Source organism: Dama dama, chromosome 20, assembly GCF_033118175.1.
Source record: "Dama dama isolate Ldn47 chromosome 20, ASM3311817v1, whole genome shotgun sequence".
NCBI classification, from domain to species: Eukaryota; Metazoa; Chordata; class Mammalia; order Artiodactyla; family Cervidae; genus Dama; species Dama dama.
In genome coordinates this window covers 51,603,829-51,631,043 of record NC_083700.1, presented here as the reverse complement: position 1 = coordinate 51,631,043, position 27,215 = coordinate 51,603,829, and the positions used below count along the sequence as shown (strand labels likewise).

At 36.0% G+C, this 27,215-nt stretch overlaps 1 protein-coding gene and 1 pseudogene across 1 annotated transcript in view; one reads left to right on the top strand and one right to left on the bottom strand.

Annotated features, from left to right (window-relative positions):
• The window catches only part of HFM1 (helicase for meiosis 1), a 203,876-nt gene that overhangs the window by 82,088 nt on the left and 94,573 nt on the right, over positions 1 to 27,215 (bottom strand). Inside the window, exons 3-7 of the mRNA XM_061168448.1 lie at positions 24,085 to 24,204; positions 18,134 to 18,246; positions 16,617 to 16,917; positions 9,830 to 10,095; positions 9,524 to 9,571 (exon numbers count right to left, since the gene is read on the bottom strand). Coding sequence (XP_061024431.1) covers positions 9,524 to 9,571; positions 9,830 to 10,095; positions 16,617 to 16,917; positions 18,134 to 18,246; positions 24,085 to 24,204 — 848 coding nt within the window. The remainder of the gene's footprint in view (positions 1 to 9,523; positions 9,572 to 9,829; positions 10,096 to 16,616; positions 16,918 to 18,133; positions 18,247 to 24,084; positions 24,205 to 27,215) is intronic.
• On the top strand, positions 1,076 to 1,790 carry LOC133040239 (LIM domain transcription factor LMO4-like; annotated as a pseudogene).

The window sequence follows — 27,215 nt, the reverse complement described above, 5'->3', positions numbered from 1 at the left end:
GGGGAAGAAAGCTTATTTAAAGAAATAATGTCTGAAAACTATCCTAGCATGGGGAAACAGACATCCAGATCCAAAAAATCCCAGAAATTACCAGAGAAGGTGAATCTCAAGAGATCCATATTGAAACACACAGTAATTAAATTGTCCAAAGTTAAAGACAAAGGGCTGCCCTGACAGCTCAGTTGGTAAAGAATCCATCTACAATACAGGAGATCCTGGTTCAACTCCTGGGTTGGAAGATCCACTGGAGACGGGATAGGCTACCCACTCCAGTACTCTTGGGCTTCCCTTGTGGTTCAGCTGGTAAACAATCCACCTGCAATGCGGGAGACCTAGGTTTGATCACTGGGTTGGTTAAGATCCCCTGGAGAAGGGAAAGGCTACCCACTCCAGTATTCTGGCCTGGAGAATTCCATGGAATATACAGTCCATGAGATTCACAAAGAGTTGGACACAACTGAGCAACTTTCACTTGCTGAACAAAAGACAAAGAGAGAACCTTAAAAGCAGCAAGGGAAAATCAACTCATTACAAAGGAATTCCCATAAGACTATGAGTGAATATTTCAGCAAAACCCTGGTGCAGCAGATTGTGGAATTATAATTTTTGGGTATGGAAAGGAAAAAACTGCCAACCAATTCAACCAAGTAAGAATGTTTTACTTAGCAAAGTTTTCCTTCAATTCTGAAGAGTTTTTGCTAGAAAAAAACTGAAGGTGTGGCAGCAGTTGCTGCCGCTGCGACGTGCTGCACGGGCCGAGGGCTCCTGCAGCTGCTCGCGCGGAGCCGGAGGCGGAGAAGAACCGCGAGGACCGAGGCTGACACTTCTGCTCCCCGCCGCCAGCCACCTAGCGCGGGCCCCTCCAACCCAGCCTCAGAGCTGCGCGTTTCAAAAAAAAAAAAAAAAAAAAGGCAGCCCTTAGTCCCTTCCTCCCCTTTCCTGCTTCTGCGATAACATTCCCCCCTCGCTCCAGCTCCGCCAGCCGAGGCATCCCTTCCCTGGAAGCCGAGCGGCTTCACTCGCATTTCGCCGCCGTCGCCTCTTGGAATATTGCAAGATAAGGGAAAAGCAGATCATGGTGAATCCGGGCAGCACCTCCCAGCCGCCCCTGGTGACGACCGGCTCCCTTTCCTGGAAGCGGTAGGCAAACTGTGGGGGCAAGATTGCAGACCGCTTTCTGCTCTGTGCTATGGACAGCTACTGGCATAGCCGGTGCCTCCAGTGCTCCTGCTGCCAGGTGCAGCTGGGTGACATCGGCACGTCCTGTTACACCAACAGCAGCATGATCCTTTGCAGAAATAACTACATTAGGTTATTTGGGAATAGTGGTGCTTGCAGTGCTTGTGGACTGTCTGTTCCCTGCGAGTAAACTCGTCATGAGGGTCCAAGGCAATGTGTATCATCTTAAGTGTTTTACATGCTCTACCTGCTGGAATCGCCTGGTCCCGGGAGATCGGTTTCACTACATCAATGGCAGTTTATTTTGTGAACATGATAGACCTACAGCTCTCATCAGTGGCCATTTGAATTCACTTCAGAGCAATCCACTACTGCCAGACCAGAAGGTCTGCTAAAAGGTCAGAGTAATGCAGAATGTGTGCCTTCATCTCAGATCTTGTTCATCACTGGTGGATCCCATGTGTCTTCAGTAGACAAGTCACCTTTGTAGCTAGCACCAGTGCCAGCTCCATGCCATTGCACCTTCTTTAGTCTTGTTTGCTTTTCCCGCATTTATTGGTGTATTAAAATGACTGAATATGAACATTAAGGACTCCGTGAACTTGAGCTAATGGGAGACTGTAGAGAAAAATGAAAAAAGATCCACTGGAGGACATCTTTGGAGGGGGGAGGTGGGCTTGGGAAGAGGGAAATGACTAATGAAGCTAATTAAAAGAAGCATTCAAATCTGCTTTCTACCCTCATTAACAATTAGCAGGGCACTGGCCAGAGTTTGTACCCTGTGTTTTACCTTAACAACATTCTGTTTGCTCTTTGTATATTTAAGTGTTGTAAGGAAATGTTTCAATCAAAACTGAACATGAGATAAAGGAAAAAGATGTGGCTTTTGTGATAATTCTATCACAAACACTTTTACTGTATCTCTGTAAAATACATTGTATGTGTGCATATAAGTGTTTTTATTCTATTGTTGCTACGCCCATGGCAAAGACAAAAAAATTGGAAAAAAAATCAGGCTCATAGCAGCTACTATGTAGAAATTCCCTCCTACTTCTAATTTGCTGAATGAAGAAAAAAGGCTTTTATTTGTGATATTTTCAGAGACATTTGCTCTAGTATGGTGTATTTAAATAATAAAAGTTTAAAAGAAAAAAAAAAACTGAAGGTGTTGGTTACCACTAGACCAGTTTTACAAGAAATGCTAAAGGAAGTTCTTCAAGCGGAAATGAAAGGATGCTAATTAGTAAAGGTAGTTAATCACTTATAACTCCAGTATAATGGTTAGAAGATAAAAGTACTATAATAATTTATTATTGGATACACAATTTTAAAAGATATAAATGTGGCATCAGAAACAAAATGTGAGGAAGTGAGTATAAAATTGTAGAGCTTTTGTATGTGTTCAAATTTTTTATCACTTTAAAAAAGACTGTTAAAATTGTAAGACTTTTTAATGCAAGTCTCAAGGTAACTACAAAGCAAAACTCTACAGTTGATACAAAAGATAAATAGAAAAGAGCAAGAACATACCATTATAGAAAATCATCAAATCACAAAGGAAAAGAACAAGAGAAGAAAGAAGCAACAGAACTACAAAATGTCAAAATACATTAAAGTAGCAATAGTAAGTCCATCTCTATCAATAAATACTTTAAAGGTAAATGGAATAAATTTTCTAATTAAAAGACATAAAAGTGACTGAATGGACTTAAAAAAACAGGACTAACTTATTTGCTGCCTACAAGAGATTCATTTCAGCTTTAAGGATACACATAGATTGAAAGCAGAGGGATGAAAAAAGATATTCAATACAAATGGAAATCAGCACATAGTAGAGACAGCTCAATTTATATCAGCAAAATAAATTTAAAGACAAAAACTGTCATAAGAGAAACAAAGAAGTCATTATACAATGATAAAGCAGTTAATTTATCAGGAAGATAAAGCAACTGTAAATACTTATGCACCAAACATTGGAACACCTAAATATATAAAACAAATATTAACAGATTAGAAGAGAGAAATAGACAGCAACACGATAGTAGTAGGGACCTTCAAGATGCCACTTTCAACAATGGATAGATGATCCAAAAAGAAAGTCAGTAAGGAAATACTGGACTTAAACTATGCCTTACACCAGATGGCTCAAACAAATATATACAGAGCATTCCTTCCAGCAGAAACAGAATATACATTCTTCTCATGTGCCCACAGAACATTCTCCAAGATAGATCACATGTTAGGGCACAAAATAAGTCTTAATAAAGTTTTAAAAGAAGACTGAAATCATATCATGCACCATGTCCAATCACAATAACACAAAACTAAAAACTCAACTAAAAGAAGAAAATTGGAAAATTCACAAATATATGGAGATTAAACAATAAGCCCCTGAACAACGTGAACAGGGTTAAAGAAGAATCAAAAGGGAACATACCCTGAAACAAATGAAATGAAAACACAACATACCAAAATTTATAGGATCCAATAAAAGCTGTTCTAAGAGGGAAGTTTATAGTGATAAGTACCAAAATAAAAAAAAAAATCAAAAACAACAATCTAACTTCACACCTCAAGAAACTAAAAAATGAGGAACAAAATAAGTCCACAGGTAGTAGGAAGAGGAAATAACAAAGATTAGAGGAGAAATAAATAAAAAGAAACATCAGAAAAATAACATAGAAGGTCAATAAAGAATAAATTTATTCTGGAGAATAAATTTAAGTAAAAGATCTGTATATTGAAAATTATAAGACATTGATGAAAGAAATTGAAGACAAAAATAAACAGAAAGATATTTAATGTTCATGGATTCAAAGAATTAATATTGCTGAAAGTCCACACTACTCTAAATGATCTACAGATTCAATGCAATCTCTATCCAAATTCCAACTGCATTCTTCATAGAAATAGAAAAAACAAATAAAAAATCATAGAAAACCACTAAAAAAAAACACACACACAACCCATATAAAGCAATAAATACTAAGAAAGAAGAACAAAGCTCTCTAGCTTTGCTTCCATAATATGCCCTGATTTCAAACTATACTACAAAGCTATGGTAATCAAAACAGTATGATATTGACATTAAAAACAGACATATAGATCAATGGAACAAAATATCCAGCCCAGAAATAAACCCATGCCTATATGGTCAATTAACTTTCATCAAAGGACCATGAACTAGGAACAGATACTCTCTTCAATAAATGGTGATGGGAAAATTGGATATCCACATGCAAAAGAATGAAACTGGACCCGTATCTTACATCATATGCAAATATAAGCTCAAAATGGATTAAAGACTTTAACAGAAGACTTGAAATCATAAAACTCCTAAATGAAAACAAAGGGAAAATGCTTCTTCATACTGGTTTTGGCAATGATTTTTTGGATTTGATACCAAAAGTGAAAGCAACAGATGCAAAAATAAACAAGTGCAACTATATCAAACTAAAAAGCTTTTGCACTATTGAAGAAACCATCAACAAAATGAAAAGGCAACCAATGGAATGGGAGAAAATATTTGCACACCACACATCCACCAAAGGTTAATATCCAAAATATACAAGGAACTTAAAAAACTCAAAAAACAAATAATCCAGTTTAAAAATAGGCAAAGGACCTGAACAGACATTTTCCCAAAGAAGGCATACAAATGGCTAACAGCACATGAGAAGGCACTCATCATCCCTAGTCACTAGGGAAATGCCAATCAAAATCATGAGATAGCACCTAACACCTGCAAATCAAAAAGATAAGAGAGAAATGCTGGCAAGGATATGGATGAAAGAGAACCCTTGTACACTACTGGTAGGGATATAAATTGAAACAGTCATTATGGAAAAGAGTATGGAGTTTCCTCAAAAAATTCAAAACAGAAGTACCTATGATCCAGCAACACTTGGGTTATATCCAAAGGAAACAAAAGCAGTATCTCAAAGAAATGTCTGTACACCTGATTTCACTGCAGTTATTATTTACAGTAGCCAAACCATGGAAACCATTAAGAAATGAATGGATAAAGAAAATATATATACCACAGACTATTATTCAGCTTTTAAAAAGAAGGAAATTCTGCCATTTGTGACAATATGGATGAAACATCATACAAAGTGAATTAAATAAGAGAGAGAAAGACAAATCCTGCATGATATCACTTATAAGTGGTATCCTAAAAAAAAGGTCAAACTCATAAAAATGAGTTGCCAGGGGCTGGGGATACAGGAGAAACATAGGCTGGTAAAGAATACAAACTTTTTGCTATAAAAATATTAAGATATGAGGACCTAATGTATAAAACAGTGAGTAGAGTTGAAAATAACTGTATTATTTGCTGAGAGAGTTGAATTTGTGTTCTCACCCAAAAAAAATTTTAAAAGGTAAATATGTGAAGTGACAGATGTGTTAACTAACTTGATGGTGGGAAACTTTTGTAATGTATATGTTTATCAAACTACCATACTGACACTTTAAATATATTATAATTTTATTTGTCAATTATACCTTAATAAAGCTTGTGTGGAGGAGGAATCAAATATTTCCAGTCCCCAGTCACATTCCATATTCTGAAAAGAACTTATAAAGTCCTTGTAGAGAAACAAGACTATCCAAGGGTTATACTTTGACAATAAGATCTGACAGAAGAGATGCAAATATATATGTGAAAATATATCAAAACTAAGCATGAAGTTTATCTTTTCCAGAGTGATATTTTTTCTTATTCATCTTGACTAGGCCACTTGATTTTTATCTCTTTTTTAAAATCCCAAATTTCATTTTTTTTAAACTGTTATGTTTCATTAGCTGATATATATTGTTGCTGGTCACTTCACCCCTTAATTCCTTTGTTTTTGGTAATTTAGTTGTGCTAAGTGGTGGATTTAATTGTAATTATCAGCATATTGGCTCAATAGGAACTTAAATCAGCCTTCCTCTAAGAAAGCTCAAAAATATTAGTAGATATAAAGAATAAACTGTCTCCTTTCCAGTTAAGAGTCTATTGCCAGTTGGGGAGATATTAGTACTTACATGGTATTAGTCTTAGTCACATTTGTCAACTACACTTAGTAAACACTATGCAGAATACATTACTAGATTTAGAAAGCTGAGAAAGTTATAAATAAAGAAGAAAGTGAGTTCCAGAAACTGAAGCTGTTACAATCTATTAGGAGATATAAAACAAATAATACATTTCAGAACACAAGTATGTAGTTATTTAAGCAATTACATTTTTATAAAGGTATAAAAAATTTGACAGATTGTGGTAAGTGAGGCTGTTAAAAGTTAAACCAAAGCACATTATAGCTCTGCTCAAATTCCCCCATTTCTCTCAAAGTATATGGCCACAAGGCCCTACATAGTCTTGCCTCCCCACTTCACCTTTGTGTTTCTGACCTCATGTCTACTACTCTTGCTTCTGATTCATTTCCTCCAGCTTCTTTTTCTAAAGACCTACCCTGATTCCTGGGCTTCCCTGATAGCTCAGTTGGTAAAGAATCTGCCTGCAATGCAGGAGACCCTGATTTGATCCCTGGGTCGGGAAGATCTACTGGAGAAGGGATAGGCTACCCATTCCAGTATTCTTGGGCTTCCCTTGTGGCTCAGCTGGTAAAGAATCTGCCTGCAATGCGGGAGACCTGGGTTGGGAAGATCTCCTGGAGAAGGGAAAGGCTACACCCACTCCAGTATTCTGGCCTGGACAATTCTATGAACTGTATAGTCCATTGGTTCACAAAGAGTCGGACACGACTTCACTTTCACTTTTCTTTCTTTACCCTAATTCTTCTATTTAATTCTAATCCTAAACATCTATTCCAGCATTCCCAATTTAATCTCCTTTACTCTGCCCCATATTTCTCTTTTCTCATATTATTTATCACCTTCTAAAATACTATAGGACTTATTTATATACTGTTAAAATTGTTCCCCACCTTCATCTCAAAAATGTTAACTTCTCAAGGGTAAGAATTCACTGTCCGTTTTCTTAACTGGCATATCCCAAACCTAGCACATAGTAAGAACTCAATTTATGCAGGTTTGTATATATTAAATCAAGCAGATAACTCACAAATCTTTAGTTTACTTTCAGTTGTATACTGTGTCAGAATACTCATTCCAAAACAAAAATGTAATACTGAGTTTATCAATCCATCAGCTTTTGAATGAATCTCATTTTTTCCTTCAAAATATATCTCTTCCTTTAAAATATTTATTTTTAACAAGCCCACAATTTGGTCATCATGCTGGTTTTTCTCTCATTAGGTAGTTCCATGTCAATTTACACTTGCAAAAATGAATCTATGATTCAGAGTAGACGTAAAATCAGTTTTCTAGCTTATGAGAAAACTCAGCTACTAAGTACATCATTTATCATCACTATCAACACTTGATATCGAATTTTTCCTTTTGTCCAACAAATTCTCACTCCCAGTAGTTACGTGTTATAATAGTGTATGGGGGGGAGGGGATGTCTACAGACCTGAAAATGACAAAGTACTGTGACAGATCAATGTGATCAAACTTCTACAGTCCTCAGGATTCAAATATAGCAAAATTCTATCAAATAATCAGAAAATAAGTCCCAGAAATCCCCAGAGTCTCAAATTACCATGAGTAAGATACAGTCTTCCACTTTAAATACACACTTGGAAACAATAAAGTATAGTAAGTTCAGTGAGTTTGACAGAAAATGAATACAAGGGACACAAGAGTAGGCAGCAGTCTTAACTAACAAAGAGACCTAAATAGTAAAACCACTTCAGCTGTGCTAAGATAGCAAGAAAATCTTTAAAACTCTTCAAAAATAAGTGTCATAAAATGGCAAGTTTAGGTATGGGATAAGAATTTCCCATCATACAGATAATGAAACTAGCTTTAACTGTTTACTGCTAACCTGTTTCCTGCATTCCCACACCAGAATTTATTTAGGTCACCAGAGAGAAGGAAGTGCAGCGAGATTGAGACGCCGTGATGAATAGGAGCCCTAATGGCTAGCCATGTGTGACATTATATCATCATTTATAACCCTTCTATAATCTTCTCCTCCCATTCCACCCATTCATTTATCTGCATTGGAGGCAACTTTTCACAAGTGGCCAAGCAAACATTTTCTAACTATACTTTAGAATTATCTCAGTCCTCAGGATACCCAGGATAAGAATCACTCATCCCTAGATTTCTCCAGCTCAACTACCTAATATCTGAAATTCAGTTTCTGTTTTGCCAACTAGATCATTACTTTTGTGGATTCTAGAACATTCCCCAGCTTTGAGTCACTAATTCCATAATCCTAAAGCATGGTTTTGGTAATGTAACTTGACTTGCTCAAAAATACTTCATGGTTTCTCTTCATGGCTTAATAAATGGCATTAAATGATCTAATCCTACTATATCTACCCATCATTATTTTCTATTAATATTACCCTTTTAATCATAACTTTTTTCACCCAAGCTGGAATTCTTGTTCTTTTCAAACATATTCCATACTTTCTTATCCTCCCCCTTCCTCATGGGCTACTTTTTTGCCAGAAAAACTTCCCTACTTTATACGGCTTTCAACGTATTTAAAGATAAAGAAGATATACAAGACTTGGTCCTTGCCTTCAAGGAGTACATAGGTCAAAGGGAAATAGTCACAGAAACAGCTGATGAATTATAAAATAGAATAAATATACTGTAACAGACACACACTAACTATCAAAGAAAAAATGTTATCTTAAGATACGTACCCAAAACATACATACTCAAAATATTTACGTTGGAAATGCCCAGAAATATAAAATAGTATAAACTACAAATTAGGTTCTTTCAAAAATTACTCAATTTGTAAAAATGTCCCCAATCCATAGAATGTCCCATTCTCAGTCATTTCCCCTACCCATGTTTATACCAATACCTAAAGCGTAAGAAATTATCTGTATCAATTTGTAAGTAAATATACTAAAAGTTCATTCAATAATATAAATCTCATATCTGTACTTGCCACTGACTGGTAACCAACAGTGCACAACTGGCACCAGTCTGCAGATGACACTTTTAGTAGCACTATCACACATATTGGGACTCTTACATGACCCAAAAGATACACATTTCCCTCTTTTGCTCTGTCAGCCAAAACAAACAGAAATGCAATGAAATAAAATGTTTTAAAATTATGACTTCAAATATAATGCTGATGTAGTAAAATACTTTGCTGCTGCTGCTAAGTAACTCCAGTCGTGTCCGACTCTGTGTGACCCCAAAGACGGCAGCCCACCAGGCTCCACCGTCCCTGGGATTCTCCAGGCAGGAACACTGGAGTGGGTTGCCATTTCCTTCTCCAGTAAAATGCTTTAAAGGATACGAATTTCTGTGACAGCCTTCAAGGAATCTAAACCTTTTTCTGTTACCCCTAGGGAAAAAAAAGTCCTACATTCTTATGGATATTTTTAAACTTTTCCATAAAAGCTACTTTAATAGAATTTGTATAAACTTTTTACTAAGAGCATAGATAAAACAATATTAGATCACAGGTGAAAAAATGCAATATAATAAATTGCACACAGAGTGACAACCTACTCAAATTTATTTTTGTATTCTTACCTATCTATACTAAGAAATACAGACTAGACTGTACTCATAAAATCAAATGAAAAAAGCAAGAAATTACCTTGAACTGTATGAGGCTGGGATGCAACTGGAAAAGATGGTGCTCTGATTATGCCTTCTCTGATTTCAGAAGCAAAAAGTGTATCACTGGCTGTCAAAATGTTACAGTCTGCATATTGAGGTTTATACTTACTATTGCTACCATTCCATGATTTCCCTTTGTTCATTTCTGTTTGGACAATTTTCACTGAGCCAATATTAGAGTCCGAGCTTGCATGGTCATTGGAGTAAGCATCCTCATGTATATTATCAGATATTTTAAATAACCTGCAAAAAAATTTGCATATGTAATCGTTACTTAGAATGTAAAAAACTAGCATAAAATTGGTAACTTTAAAAATACCTATAGATCATGGCTTATTAGAACACAAAAGCTAATCATTCTCCTAAAGTATGATTTGTTAAATTTACCGATTATGGCTTATTAGAACACAAAAGCTAACCATTCTTCTAAAGTATGATTTGCTAAATTTACCACCAAATTATGTCTTTTCACTTTCTTAAAACTCAGATAAATCCATCTGTGGTGGCCAGCCTCTGAGACAGCTCCGAGGATCCTTGTATCCTGGTGCTCACACTTTTTTGGAGTCACCTTCTTTGAATCAGGACTTGCCTATGAGACTAGCAGAGTGCTGTGGAAGGACAAGCATGTGACATCTAAGGCTAGGTCATAAAAGACTGTCACTTCCACACAGTCTCTTAGATCATTCATTCTGAGGGGACCTAGCCATTATAACATGAGAACACTGAAGCAACCCTACAGAGCAGCCCATGTGGACAGGTTCTTGTCAGTAACCAGCACCAACTTCCCAAGCACTGTTCAATAATAATTTGAGTGTAAGAAATGGCTCTCTGCAAAGTTCTGTAAAACAAAGAAAGGCCATCTTTATAACTGTAGTTTACTGTAGTTGACTGATTCAAAGACAATCCATCAAAGTAATTTGTTCACGGTAGCCCTAAGGGAAGAAGTGATCAATAAGATTACTAATAATACAACACTAGCACGTTATAGAATAAGGAAGAGAGCTGACAGCGGGTTATCAGTCTTATAGAATTGGGTAAGGAATGACACCCAAATAATTATGATATGAATACAAAATATTTTCTGTTATTTTCACTATTAATCTTAATGATAGGTTTTTTTGTGTTAGTCACTTCAGTTGCATTCAACTCTTTTTGACCGCATGGATTATAGCCTGCAAGGCTCCTCTGTTCATGGGATTTCCCAGGCAAGGATACTGGAGTGGGTTGCCATTTCCTCCTCCAGTGGATTTTCCTGACCTAGAAATCGAACCTATGTCTCCTGCATTGCAGGCAGATTCTTTACCATCTGAGCCACAAGGGAAGCCCAACTTTTTGTATGAGAACAGTAGTCATGTATGGATGTGAGAGTTGTACTATAAAGAAAGCTGAGCACCAAAGGATTGATGCTTTTGAACTGTGGTGTTGGAGAAGACTTTTGAGAGCCCCTTGGACTGCAAGGAGATCCAACCAGTCCATCCTAAAGGAGATCAGTCTTGTGTGTTCATTGGATACTCATTGGGAGGACTGACACTGAAGCTGAAACTCCAATACTTTGGCCACCTGATGCAAAGAATTGACTCATCTGAAAAGACCCGGATGCTGGGAAAGATTGAAGGCGGGAGGAGAAGGAGACGACAGAGGATGAGATGGTTGGATGGCATCACCGACTCAATGGACATGAGTTTGGGTGAACTCCGGGAATTGGTGATGGACAGGGAGGCCTGGCGTGCTGCAGTCCATGGAGTCGCAAAGAGTCGGACACGACTGAGCACCTGAACTGAACTGAATTGAATCTTTCAAAAAACTAGAGACATGTATTCTGAAACAAACTATAGAGCTGCATCCTCCAACGGCAGCAGTTCTGCTTTTGAAGACAGAAAATTCAAAAACAGATGGTTAATCTTCCATAATACAACAGAATCCCATTTTAAAATGGTATTGAAAACAAGGAAAACACTGATGCCAACAGTGCTATATGCTGTGATATAACTTAAAAGCACAGATTTTGGAATCAGACAAATCTGGGTATGAATCAAAAGCTCCTCCACTTTCTATCTGTATGACTTTAAAGTTAAGAGTTTGAAACAGATTTTTCAAACTGTAAAAATATTATCCACACAACTACTTATTTAAATTCCCTGAACCTCAGATTCTTCCTAGGTCCTTTGGCTCTTCCACTCCACACTCTCCTTTGTCCTTTGCTTCTTTACTGAATTTTATATTTACTTCCTGGTCTTAACAAAAATATTTATTTGCCCTGGAAAACTCTCGCTCTTAAAAAAACTCTTAAGTGGACAAAACTGCTAATTCTCTCACATTTCTTCTCCACACTAAATTTACACCATTACTTTTCCATTCTCTCACAAAAGTATCTGTGCTATCCAGCTATGCAACATTGTATTCCTCCTTACTGCATATATCCTATATCACCCTCTGGTCACTTTAGAATCTTTTCCTCTTAATTACAAGCTCTTCCATAAACTGAGTTGTTGTTGCTGTTCAGTTGCTCAGTCGTGTCGGATTCTTTGTGACCCCACGGACTGCAGCACACCAGGCTTCCCTGTCCTTCACCATCTCCCAGAGTAACTGAGTTACTTCACCATTTACATAGACAACCCATTCAAAATTCTACCCTCTACGTTTCTTAGCCTTTTATCTCTAGTAGCTTTCTCCCTCATCTGATTTCAGTCACCTACTCTCCCACCTTAGATGTTATCATTATCCTCTTCTCAAAACAACAATTTTAAAAAATCATTTTCTGACCACAACCTCTTATCCTTTTAGCTTGTTTGCTCAAGGTACTAATGAGGTCAAAAAACAAAATTACTATAATTAACCTCTTTATTTTCTCCCAAACTATCTTCCCCTTCACTTTTCTCAGGTACCTTGAATACATTTAATACCATGGCATATGTTTTCAATCACTCTCTTATCAATATTCTAAATCCCTCTCCCCTTTTATACTTTTATCATACTTATCTTGCAAATCTAAAATTCTATGTAAATCTATCTACTATTTTTTCATAATTGCAGTCAAGTGGTAGAACACTATTGAAAAAAGCACAACTGTTAGGTAGATGAATAATATTCAAATTCAAATTCACCATCAGCCAAGACAGAAGAAACAAAATCAATATACAAAAATCAATTGTATTTCTACACACCCTCAATAGACAATCTGAAATTCCATTTAAAATAACATCAAAAAGAATAAAGTACTTATGAGTAAATGTAACAAAATAAGTATAAGGCTTGTCCACTGAAAACTACAAAATATCTTTGAAAGAAATTAAAGAAAACCTAAATAAGTGGAAAGGTATCCCATGTTCACAGATTGGTAATCCTAAGTAAAATGCTTTCTTAAATCTGTGAGTAATTCTAGCAAAGTATTATACCGAATGCACGGTAGTGGGAACTCCCAAATTTGTAGATCACAAGGCAGAAATTTGGGTAGCCTGTCACCCTATTTTGGATAAGGAAATGGCAACCCACTCCAGTGTTCTAGCCTGGAGAATCCCAGGGGTGGGGTCGCACAGAGTCGGACACAACTGAAGTGACTTAGCAGTAGCAGTCACCCTATTTGTGACTGGCATTTGAAGTAGGGTAGTCTTGTGGGACTGAATCCTTACTTAACTCTTGGGGCCTGATGCTAACTCTAGGAGTTAGTAAGAAAACTGAATTGTATTGCTGGACACCAATTGGTGTTGAAGAATCAGATAAATGGATGGTAAGAAAATACTCCAGACTTTCCATTTATGGTCAATGGATTATCAGTGCAAGTGCCATGTCATTCAATGGGGAAAGAACAGTTTTGTTTTGCTTTTAACAAATGGTGCTGGAACAACTGGATACCTATGTGCAAAAGAATGAAGCTGGGTTCCTACCTTGTACTATATTGAAAAATTAACTCAAAATGGATGATAGACCCAAATGTAAGAGTTAAATCTTAGAAGAAAATGGAGGAGTAAGTCTTTACAACCTTGGATTAGGCAATGGTTTCTTAGATAGGACACCAAAAATCCAATCAAAAATTAGAAAAATTGGACTTCATCAAAATCAAAAACTTTTGGGCAGCTAAGGATATGAACAGAAAAGTGAAACACAGCACACAGAATGTGAGAAAATATTTGCTACTCGTATAATTGATAAGGGATTTTCAACCAGAATAAATAAAGGACACTTACAACTCAACAATAAAAAGACAATACAATTTAAAAAAAAGATAAAGGATATGAATAGACACTACTCCAAATAAGATATGCAAATAGCCTATAATCACATGAAAAGCTGCCCAACACCTTTAGTCAGCAGAAACACACAAATCAAAACCACAATGAGACATACATCACACTCATTTTGTATGGCTATAATAGAAAAGACAGACAACAAGTACTAGCAAGGAAGTGGAGAATTTAGAAACTTCATATACTGCTGACGAAACTGTTCAGCAGTATAGTTACTTTGTAAAACAATTTGGCAGTTTCTCAAAAAAAGATAAATACACAGTTAACATATGACCCAGCAATTCCACTTCTAAGTATAAATCCAAAAGAATTAAAATATATTTGACCCTTGAACAACATAGGTTTAAACCGCATTAAAATCTACTTAATACTCGCATTTTTTTCTTCTTCAATAAATACTACAGTACTATATGATCTGCGTTGGTTGAGTCCACTGATACAGATCTACAGATAGGGAAAGCCAACTATAAAGTTGTACTTCAATTTCTGACTTCCCAGGAGGTCAACACCTTTATTAAGCCCTGTGTGTTCAAGGGTCAGATGTATATATTCACACAAAAACTTACACCTGAATTTTCATGGCAACATTATTCATAATAGCAAAAAAGTGGAAACAACTCAAAAGTTCATCAATTGACATATCAATAAACAAAATGTGATATACCCATTCAATGAAATGTTACTGGCCATAAAAATAAAGTACTGATGTATGACAGAACATGGTTGAACCTGAAAATGTTGTGCTAAGAGAAAGAAGCCAGACAGAAAAGGCTCCATTTATAATATGAAACATCTAGAATGGGAAAATCCACAGAAACAGAAAACAATTAGTAAATGCCAGGGGCTGGGTGACGGATGGAGAAATGGGGAGTAACTTAATGAGAACAGAGTTAGTCTGGGGCAGTAAAAATTGTATAGTAGTGATGGTTGCACAACTCTGTGACCTTTCTAAAACCTATAAATTGTACATTTCAAAATAATGAATTTTATGATATGTGAATTACATCATAAAAAATTTTATTTAAAAATTCACAAACATCAACCTCAACTGGGACCTTCACAGTGTCCAACAATTCTACCATTATTCTAATTAGATTGCTTTCCCATTCTCCGTAATTTCTTCCACTCTTCTCATACTTGCTCAATACCCCTTCTTTCCCCCTCAAGCTCCACAGATGACTTCATCTCTTATGTCACAGAAAAAACAAAAACTATCTCTTCTGAATCCTAAACCCATATATCCAATTGTCTATTTGGACAATTTGTAAGTACTTAAAACAACATGTACAAATTCGTACTCATCACCTTCCCCTATTCTTCCTTTGCAGTTTCTACATCATGAAAGAACACTATCATCCTTCATCAATCTGGCCCAAGTCAGACACCTAGGAATCAGGTCGTAGGTCAGGCTACCATTTTCTCTCATCTAGACTAATAAAATAATCTAAATGACCCTTCACAATGTATTTCAGTTCTCTTCTAATTTATCCTACTGGGGCAAAAATGGACTTTAAATAAAAAAGAATATCTAATTTTACTTCTCTGCTTAAAACGTAGGACCTTAGGGCAACAGTTCTCAAACTTTTGTGTGCCTAACAATCATTCAGAAAATGTGTTAAAAATAAAGATTCCTCGGTCCCATCCCTACCTTGATCCAGAGTGTGATTCAACAGAACTAAGGAGCCAGGAATCCAAAATTTTAACAAGCACTCCATGTGATTCTGATGCAGTGAGTTTACAGGCCACAATTTAATAAGCACTACCTTAAAAGTACAAATTGTTTCACTCCCTACAAGATTCTGAATGACTTGACCCCTCCATACTTTGTCTCTTAGTATGCTCTCATTCTCTCTTACTTTAAACTAGAAAAATTTCTAAGAATAAGCCAAGCTCTGAGCTACTTTAGTCCTTTTGCACAGACTATTCCTTCTGCCTGGAACACTCTCCTTTATTTGCACTCAGCTTGACTTTACTCTTCCTTAAATTTACAAAACCATTTCTTCAGGGACATCTTCCCTGATTGTGCAACAGATTAGGATCCCATATTAATAGCCATTCTCAAACAATGGTCAAGATTCAGAGAGTTCATAGGATCAAAACAATTTTCCATAACACTTTTTTCCCATCATTTTAATTTACAATATGGTTAAATATCAATAGATATAACCCCCAAAAGCAAAAGCTCAATGGGAATCCTCAATAATTTTTAAGTGGAAAGGGGTCCTGAAAACAAAGTTTGAGAACCTATGCTCTAACCATATATCTCATCAAAATAATTGTCATACAAAAAGTATTTAATTATTTTTATTTACTACTTGCCTTTCCCTCGATAAACTGTAAGCTCTCTGAAGGCAAGAACCTATGGCTAGAACTCAGTTAAGAGTGTTGAGTACACAATAGACCTCTATTTGTTGTTGATTTTTTTTCTCATTCAGATTCTACCATACTTCAAACTTCTGGACATACACATAAATATTCAACTGTATCACTGAATATCATTTATTTCATTTAATTAATTACCTTTTGCAGAAGGCTGACGCACTCACTCCTGTATCTTGTACAGAATTAACTAACTTTGTATCATCCGGAACACTTTTCTCAAGTTCTGTCTCAGTGCCAATGTGATTTTTGCATTTCTGAAAACCATATGTCAGCTTGCCAGCAACATGTAAGTCATGGTTACCTGCCCCTCCTAAATTTAGATCATCTTCTTCATATTCATTAGAAGGGAAGTCAAACTGGAATTTTCGAGTTTGTGAATTTTTGTCTTCATTAGTTATCTTTAAATTTGACGGTAACATTTTTGATCTTTTATTCTGACCTACAAAAAAGAAACACTTTAATTACTACACATTCTCCTTGAAAACAAACTTAAAAAATGATGACAGAAAAATTTAATAAAATTTTTCAAAAGAGCTTACTAGGTGAATATGAAAACAACAAAATGATCTGTAATACCATATGTGATTTTGAAATACAATAGTTGTTATTCTTATGGTACATCATAACTGAAGGATAACCCGAAATTAGTTAAGAATTATTGAAATTTAGTTTGAAATTTAAATTAAGTTTACACTGTAAAATAGGTTTAATTTCTGACCCACAGAAATAACCATAACTGGAAGTGGGTTGCAAGAATACTGGGGTGGGCTGCCATTTCCTCTTCCAGGGGATCTTCCAGACCCAGAGGATTGAACCCATGTCTCTTATGTCTCCTGCACTAACAGGCAGATTCTTTACCACTCCACCAACTGGGAAGCCCAAAATCAAGATAACAGAATGTTTTCATCAAGGCGACAGAACTTTAAAGGTGTCTTTACAGAGACTTTATAAGCATCTTTGAAAGTTTGGAAGGCATTTGGAGGCCTTTTTAGGCCTTAAATTTGCCTTATCATTTACACTATACTAGTATACATACATATTATATATATGGGTGTGTGTTCTATTATAACACACAATAGAATTACTACATTCTATATATAATTTGCTATATACAAGAGTATAAAATATATAAAAATTTTGAGACTTAATAATAAAATGCACATGCATGAACCTACTACTTAATTTAAAAATCAGTTTTACCAACAATATCACATTAGATCACATATACTATTTGAGTGTGTTTGTTTTCTAACTTTGTAAAGATGATAACAAACTATATAGTTTTTGCATCTTGTTTTTTTCACTCGATATATTTCATGAATCTGGTTTCCAAAACCAGAGGATCCTACCTTTAGTAAAGTCTAAGACAAAAACTAAATAGTGACAGTTTTAATGGGATGAGGAAATAAATTCACTGAACAATATAACAGGTGTGTGTGATAGTATATTTTGTGCCTGCAATATATATATGTGTGTATATGTATTTATGGAGAAGGAAAATGTTTCAGATTTTAAGGTTTGGTGAGCACTATTTTGAATAAGTCTCTTTCATTTTATTCCATTAAAATAAAAGAAATGAATATTTCAGTATTAGATTTTTTACACTGACATGAGCTGAATGGGTTTGACTTCACAACTTATATGTGATAGTTTACCTAACAGTTTATGACTTTCTATTTCTTCCTCTAATGCCTGAGTATCTGGAATTTCTGAAATCAGTGGAGCAGGTGGAAGAAACCAATCCAAAGATTTTTCACTGTCTAGGTGGCTATATAAAGTACAAAAATATAAATTTATGTTAACATAGATATAACATCAGAAACTCCATATTTATTAACTAGACATAACTCAGTTACAAACTGGAAAAGGTCAGTTTTCACTTCAATCCCAAAGAAGGGCAATGCCAAAATTGCTGCACAACTGCAGTCATTTCACATGCCGGCAAGGTAATACTTAAAATCCTTCAAGCTAGGCTTCAACAGTACATGAACTGAGAACTTCCAGATGTATAAGCTAGATTTAGAAAAGACAGAGGAACCAGAGATCAAATTGCCAGTATCTGTTTGATCATAGAAAAAGTAAGGAAATACTAGAAAAGCACTGACTTCTGCTTCATTGACTATGCCAAAGCCTTTGACTGTGTGGATCCCAATAAATTTTGGAAAATTGTTAAAAAGATGGGAATACCAGACCAGCTTACCTGCCTCCTGAGAAACCTGGATGTAGGTCAAGAAGCAATCATTAGAAATGGACATGGAAAAAAGGACTGGTTCAAAATCAGTAAAGAAGCACATCAAGGCTATATACTGTCACTCTGCTTACTTACCTTATATACAGAGTACATCATGAGAAATGCCAGGCTGGATGAATTACAGGGTGGAATCAAGATTGCCAGGAGAAATATCAATAACCTCAGATACGCAGATAACACCACCCTTATGGCAGAAAGTGAAGAGGAATTAAAGAGCCTCTTGGTGAAGGCGAAGGAGGAGACTGAAAATACTAGCTTAAAACTCAACATTCAAGTCAAAACAATCTTGAGAAAGAAGAATGGAACTGGAGGAATCAACCTGCCTGACTTCAGACTATGCTACAAAGCTACAGTCCAAGACAGTATAGTACTGGCACAAAGACAGAAATATAGATCAATGGAACAAAGTAGAAAGCCCAGAGATACATCCACACACCTATGGACACCTTATCTTTGACAAAGGAGGCAAGAATATACAATGCAGAAAAGACAATCTCTTTAACAAGTGGTGCTGGGAAAACTGGTCAACCACTTGTAAAAGAATGAAACTAAAACACTTTCTAACACCATACACAAAAATAAACTCAAAATGGATTAAAGATCTAAATGTAAGACCAGAAACTATAAAACTCCTAGAGGGAAACATAGGCCAAACACTCTCTGACATAAATCACAGCAAGATCCTCTATGACCCACCTCCCAGAGTAATGGAAATAAAAGCAAAAATAAACAAATGGAACCTAATTAAACTTAAAAGCTTTTGCACAATGAAGGAAACTATAAGCAAGGTGAAAAGACAGCCTTCAGAATGGGAGAAAATAATAGCAAATGAAGCAACTGACAAAGAATCTCATAAATATACAAACAGCTCATGCAGCTCAATACCAGAAAAATAAACGACCTAATCAAAAAATGGGCCAAAGAACTAAACAGACATTTCTCCCAAGAAGACATACAGGTGGCTAACAAACACATGAAAAGATGCTCAACATCACTCATTATCAGAGAAATGCAAATTAAAACCACAATGAGGTACCATCTCACGTTGATCAGAATGGCTGCTATCAAAAAGTCTACAAACAATAAATGCTGGAGAGGATGTGGAGAAAAGGGAACCCTCTTATACTGTTGGTGGGAATGTGAACTAGTACAGCCGCTATGGAGAACAGTGTGGAGATTCCTTTAAAAACTGGAAATAGAACTGCCATATGACCCAGCAATCCCACTGCTGGGCATATACCCTGAGGAAACCAGAATTGAAACAGACATGTGTACCTAATGTTCACCGCAGCACTGTTTACAATAGGTAGGACATGGAAGCAACCTAGATGTCCATAGGTAGATGAATGGATAAGAAAATTGTGGTACATATACACAATGGAATATTACTCAGCTATTACAAAGAACACATTTGAATCAGTTCTAATGAGGTGGATGAAACTGGAGCCTATTATACAGAGTGAAGTTGTCAGAAAGAAAAACACCAATACAGTATATTAAAGCATATATACGGAATTTAGAAAGATGGTAACAACGACCCTATATGTGAGACAGCAAAAAAGACACAAATCTAAAGAAGAGACTTTTGGACTCCATGGGACAAGGTGAGGGTGGGATGATTTGAGAGAATAGCACTGAAACATGTATATTACCATATGTGAAATAGATCACCAGTCCAAGTTAGATGCATGAAACAAGGCACTCAAAGCCGGTGCACTGGGAGAACCCAGAGGGATGGGATGGGGAGGAAAGAGGGTGGGGAGTTTGGGATAGGGGACACATGTACACCTGTGGCTGATTCATGTCAATGTATAGCAAAAACCACCACAATATTGTAAAGTAATTAGCCTCCAATTAAAATAAGTAAATTAAAAAAAAAAAAAACAGCATTAAAAAATCTAAGATCATGGCATCTGGTCCCATCAGTTCAGTTCAGTCGTGTTCGACTCTTTGCAACCCCATGGACCACAGCACACCAGGCCTCCCTGTCCATCACCAACTCCTAGAGCTTACTGAAACTCACATCCATCAAGTCGATGATGCCATCCAACCATCTCATCCTCTGTCGTCCCCTTCTCCTCCTGCCCTCAATCTTTCCCAGCACCAGGGTCTTTTCAAATGAGTCAGCTCTTCACATCAAGTGGCCAAAGTATTGGAGTTTCAGCTTCAACGTCAGTCCTTCCAATGAACACTCAGGACTGATCTCCTTTAGCATGGACTGGTTGGATCTCCTTGCAGTCCAAGGGACGCTCAAGAGTCTTCTCCAACACCACAGTTCAAAAGCATCAATCCTTCGGCTCTTAGCTTTCTTTAGAGTCCAACTCTCATATCCGTACATGACTACTGGAAAAACCATACCTTTGACTAGACGGCCCTTTGTTGGCAAAGTAATGTCTCTGCTTTTTAATATGCTGTCTAGGTTGGTCATAACTTTCCTTCCAAGAAGCAAGCGTCTTTTAATTTCATGGCTGCAGTCACCATCTGCAGTGATTTTGGATCCCCCCAAAATAAAGTCTGCCACTGTTTCCACTGTCTCCCCATCTATTTGCCATGAAGTGATGGGACTGGATGCCATGATCTTCGTTTTCTGAACGTTGAGCTTTAAGCCAACTTTTTCACTCTCTTCTTTCACTTTCATCAAGAGGCTCTTTAGTTCCTCTTCACTTTCTGCCATAGAAGTGATGTTATCTACATATCTGAGGTTATTGATATTTCTCCCGGCAATCTTGATTCCAGCTTGTGCTTCATCCAGCCCACCGTTTCTCATGATGTACTCTGCATAGAAGTTAAATAAGCAGGGTGACAATATACAGCCTTGACGTATTCCTTTTCCTATTTGGAACCAGTCTGTTGTTCCATGTCCAGTTTTAACTGTTGCTTCCTGACCTGCATACAGATTTCTCAAGAGGCAGGTCCCATCACTTCATGGCAAATAGACGGAGAAAAAATGGAAGCAGTGACAGACTTTACTTTCTTTGGCTCCAAAATTCCTGCAGTGACTGCAGCCATGAAATTAAGACACTTGCTCCTTGGAAGAAAAGCTCTGACAAACCTAGAAAGTATGTTAAAAAGCAGACACAATACTTTGCTAACAAAGGTCTATATGATCAAAGCTATTGTTTTTGCAGTAGTTGTGTACGGATGTGACAGTTGGACCATAAAGAAAGCTGAGCGCCAAAGAATCTATCCTTTCAAATTGTGGAGGTAGAGAAGACTCTTTGAGAGTCCCTGGGACAGCAAGGTGATCAACGCAGTCAATTCTAAAGGAAATCAGTCCTGAATATTCATTGGAAGAACAGATGCTTAAGCTTCAATACTTTGGCCAGCTGGTGCGAAGAGCCAACTCATTGGAAAAGATCCTGATCCTGGGAAAGATTGAAGGCAGGAAGAGAAGGGGATGACAGAGGACGAGACAGTTGGATGGCTTCATCGACTCAATGAGCATGAGTTTGAACAAACTCCAGGACAGGAAAGCCTGGTGTGCAGCAGTCCATAGGGTCACAAAGAGTTGGACATGACTGAGCAACTGAACAACATTCAGTTACAAACTCTTAAACTTAATATACTGCCTTTCTGTGATGACTTTGCTTTATCCTTATAGAGCAACGTATAGCATTTCCCTATACGTTCTCAATCTTTTTTCCTTGTGTGTCATGGGATTAAAGATACTGCTCTGAGGTATGCTACCTAAATAATCACTATAACTCCATTTTATTTTCTCCAATTCAAATACTGTGACAGGGATCTTAAATCTGCTCCAATATAAAAAAAGAAAGTAAAAAGTCATTCCAAAACTTCAGCATCTTAACCAATACAAGTTAACAAATTACTAATGATACATTGGACAACTAATCATGGATCATAAGTGTGTAAATGACACCAAAACATTACTACAAATTAACGTCTTAACCCAAATATTCCTGGTCCAAAACCATCTATGACAACAGAAAAGCCAAGAAACCAGTTGAAATTGACAATTAGTTTAAAAACCTGTAGTAACTGATGAGATTTTGTCACCCTATTGGCATCTGCCTATTGCCTTATTGTTCAGCTGTGATCCTATTAACATGTAATGTTTTAATTTTTCCTTTCCAACCTAAGTTGGCTTGTCTTTCATTAGAACAAAGATAAGTGTTAGGAAACAGAAAATAAAGTTGAGAAGAACACCACATAAACTGTCTAAGCCAAGTCCTGAGGATTTGATGATCTTTTTCCTTATTGCTTTGTTTAGGGTTTTATCTCCCAGAAGAGGCCGTCTTTCACTTTTCTACATCGCATAGCACCTCAAACAAAACTACACAGCTCTATTTTCCAAATCAAAAATCTGCAACACATTACCTGACAATATCGAACAGAATGTCTGACAATACACCAAAACAAGTGAAATTTAGGACTATGTCACAGAGTTCTAAGATCATCACCAGGGTCAATAATTCTCTAGGGTGACTCATGTGTGTGTGTTAGTTGCTTAGTCCGACTCTTAGGACTCAGCAATATAGTCCTACTCATGACTGTTATGTGAAGTCTGAAGGAAATAACAATACTTTATATTATTAGAAGAGCAAGCATATGTTCCAAATTTGCTGATGCCAGTCCTGATTAACAACTGTCATTCCATTTGGATGCACTCTTTCACTCTCAAAAGTGTCCCAGTCTGAATTTCATGGTCACATTATTTATGAATGATTCTTCCATATATGTGTTGAACCTCAAGCTGACTATAAGTTTTTTTAAAGTAAAAGTCTTTATAAAGTCTTTACGTCTTATTCAGTCAATATTTGAATAAATGAAAGAATAATGAGCAATAAATAATTTACATCAATGTTTCACTAAAAAAGAATAGAATACATAGAAAATTAGAATTAAAATGATTCACATGTGAAAATCCTTAAAAGCCAGTATTTAACAGACTCCCTACTCCCCAATTCATATCTCCCTTGGTGTGACATTTTTATTTCCACCCCTGCATTGAACCTGCATTGAATCTGACTACCACACTTGGCCTTTGGCACACTGCCCTTTGTTTCCAAAAGTTGCCATCATCACTCCTTGTCCTGAGCTACTCTTTGACCATTACTTTCAGTCTTTACTTTAGCCAAAAGTAACTTGAACAAACCAGAAATGCAAATAAATGAAAGCCAAACAGGCAAGAATCTATCCTATTTTTAAAATTATAACATATTAAACTTCAGTTATTCCCTTATACCTGAACTCCTAGTTTACCAAGTATATGCCTGAAATGTCATTCTGTTGATCCCTTATTTTTTATTTATAAATTTATCAAAGATAAAACTAAAATGCCGTAAGAATAAAAAACCTAAAACAACAGACTATTATTTTTTAAAGCAGACTTACTTTTCAGCTTCATCTGTTTTTTCAAAAAACAAATTATCCAAGGAAAACATGGAGTCATTTGATTCCAATATTGTTAAAAGCTGGACTTTGTCATAAATCTCAAAAAATACCAAAATCCAGCTTATAGCCCATTTACAAAGATGTAGGAAAAAACTGTCTAGATCCATAAACTATAATTATTAATTTCCTAAAATAACCACAGACAGTCTTTCAGTAGTGTCTTCTGCAACTTCCTCCTAAGTGCTTAAATAGTCAAATACATGATTCTGTTATCCACTCATTCACACATAGTCACACATGTATGCCTCTCTTCATGCTGCACAAATGCTTAAAATGTGTTTTCTTCCATTCTCCACCTGACATAATCCTACCCATACTTCACGGTACAGGTCAATGTTATTTCTTCTTCAAAGGCTTCTTTGAATTTGTCCTCTTATGGAAAACAGAATTAGTGACTCCTTTTAGGCTCTTAAAATACTTTGTTCATACCATTATTTTTGGGTATAGTGCATTTTATTGTGATATTGTATAGGATAGTACATTTTATTGTGAATGTGTGTGTTTCTAAAAATATATTGTGTACATATGCAGGGATTTCCTTCAAAATCAAGGGACAGAGTAGGCTTGCTTCAAAATAAATAGGAAAATAATTAAGGAATACTGATGAAAAAGATTGGCAATGAGTTAATAATTGCTAATGCTATGTAATAGGTACGTGGAGTTCCTTAAAATGTTGTCTATTTTTATATATGTCTAAAGTTTTCAAAATAAAAAAATTAACAAGTTTAACATATATATGTTTATATTCATATTATATAACACACACATATATATGCTTAAAAAGATAATGTTTACATTCAGCAGTGTTATCTAAATGTAAAGGATAAAAACATTCAGTATTGGCTACCCGAAAAAATAATAAAAATCTGGGCTTCACAGGTGGCGCAATGATAAAAGAATCCACCTTCGAATCCAGGAGACACAAGAGACTCAGGTTCGATCCAAGGGTAGAGAAGATCCCTGGGAGGAGGAAATGGCAACCCACTCCAGTATTCCTGCCTGGAAAATCTCATGGACAGAGGAGCCTGGCAGGCTACAGTCCACGGAGTTGCAAAAAGTCAGACACGACTAAACACACTCTCACACACCCACAAAAGAACCATGTCTCTAAGTAAGCAAGTAAGTAAAGTCGCTCAGTCGTGTCCGACTCTTGGCGACCCCATGGACTGTAGCCTGCCAGGTTCCTCTGTCTATGGGATTTTCCAGGCAAGAGTACTGGAGTGGGTTGCCATTTCCTTCTCCAGGGGATCTTCCCGACCCCCTGCACATCAACACTACATCTCAATTTTTTTTCTGATTTCTGAAACATAAAATTCTACACGACAAAATATGAAATCAGATGCACATATCATAAAATATAAGCCACATTTCTATTTATTCTGTGATAGTTAATATACTGCAAATCTTTCCTTAGGATGGAAACTAAAATCAAAGACACTATATGAGCGCCATCTCGTGGGGAAATCATTACCAAGCCAGAGCAAGTCCCTTCAATTTTGAGCCATCCCTGATGTGATGAAGAGACATATTATTACATCAGGAAGTATGTAGGGAAAAGAGAAATGTTTCCACATGTACTCCTTTACAAAATGCTACTAACAAAGGGCTAAATCTGATTATATTAGGACTGTTCTTACTTTATCAGAATATTGTAGGGGTTTTCCTTTGTTTAGTTATTGGGCTTTTCTCCTTTCCATCTGTTTAGCATAGTTACCCTCTTCATTTTTCTCAATTTATTAATCATTTAGTCACCAAAAAAAGAAAAAAAGGCAAAGTTCAAACAAATTAGCATGGTTCTATAAATGTTTTAAACAATTTAATTATATGAAAAATAGAAGCATAGGATAACAGGGCAGAGAGGCAGAAGGGAGTTACTCAGAAATTCTAACTGGAGTCTTTAACATCTTTAAAGAATTTCAAAAATTGAAAACAATTACTTGATAAAGTATAAACAAAAATGCCAGTCATGTTTCTAGAGCATTTAAAAGTAACCAATAAAATGTTCCTTTTCTAGTCTTAGGAGAACTATGTAATCTTAAACAACAGAAAGAGTTTTCAAAATTAAAACTCACCAGATCACTTTTATATGGCTATGCTTCCTCAGAATGTAAGTAGAAACTCTTAAGGTTAACACACATGTGTTTGAACTCTTTATTCTAAAAGAAGCTGCAAGCAAAACAATAAAACTGCATATTAAAAATATTTCTGAAAAAATATTTCATAAATTAATCTAAAAACCTCCTACATAAACAGCAAATATTTCCAAGAGAACTTCTGTTTTGATGTTTAGTTCTGGCATAAAAGAGAATATAACTTGTTTGGGTCCATAATAAAAACACTGTGTATATATTTTCATACTGATGCAGCCCTATGAAAGAAAACATCCTTTCTATCTAAAATACTGCTTCCCCAAATTGTGCATTATTTTTCTTCACAGCACTAATTTATAACTGCTCAGTTGTTTATCTTTCTCCCTGTAGAGAGAGTCAGTTCTTTTTATTACTAATGTATTCCTTTAGCTCATAGCAGATGATCCATAAGAATTCTCTGTGGAATAAATGCATTAGCAATGTTCAGTTTACAAAAATAATTTTAAATAAAAATAATTTTCCATCAATTCTGAGTCTTAAAATTTTACCCCCCAGATCTTTAATGGTCAGTTTTAAAATGTAATTCTTTTCTAGTTCAAGATACATGCAATCAAATCATTAAAGTTTTAAAAGACCATAAATTTGACACTTGAATTATGTAAATAAATGTTTTTAAAAACATAGGCTTGACAAGGGACCTTGCCATACTTCAATATGAGTTTGTTATTGAAGAAATGATAGATTTTGGATTTTTAGGTTTAGAGTTAGATTTTCTGAATACGTTTCTGTGTTAGATATTACAAAGTTCTAGTTTCAGCGTGTATGAAATTGTTATTTTACTTTTTAAGTGTTTGCTTTTGCTCTAACCACTCTTAAAACACTTAAAACTGTTTTTGTAACTACATAATTTGATGAGTGTTGAGATGATCTACACCTTACCTAATTATTTTAGTGACAATTTACCTTACTGTATAAAATGTT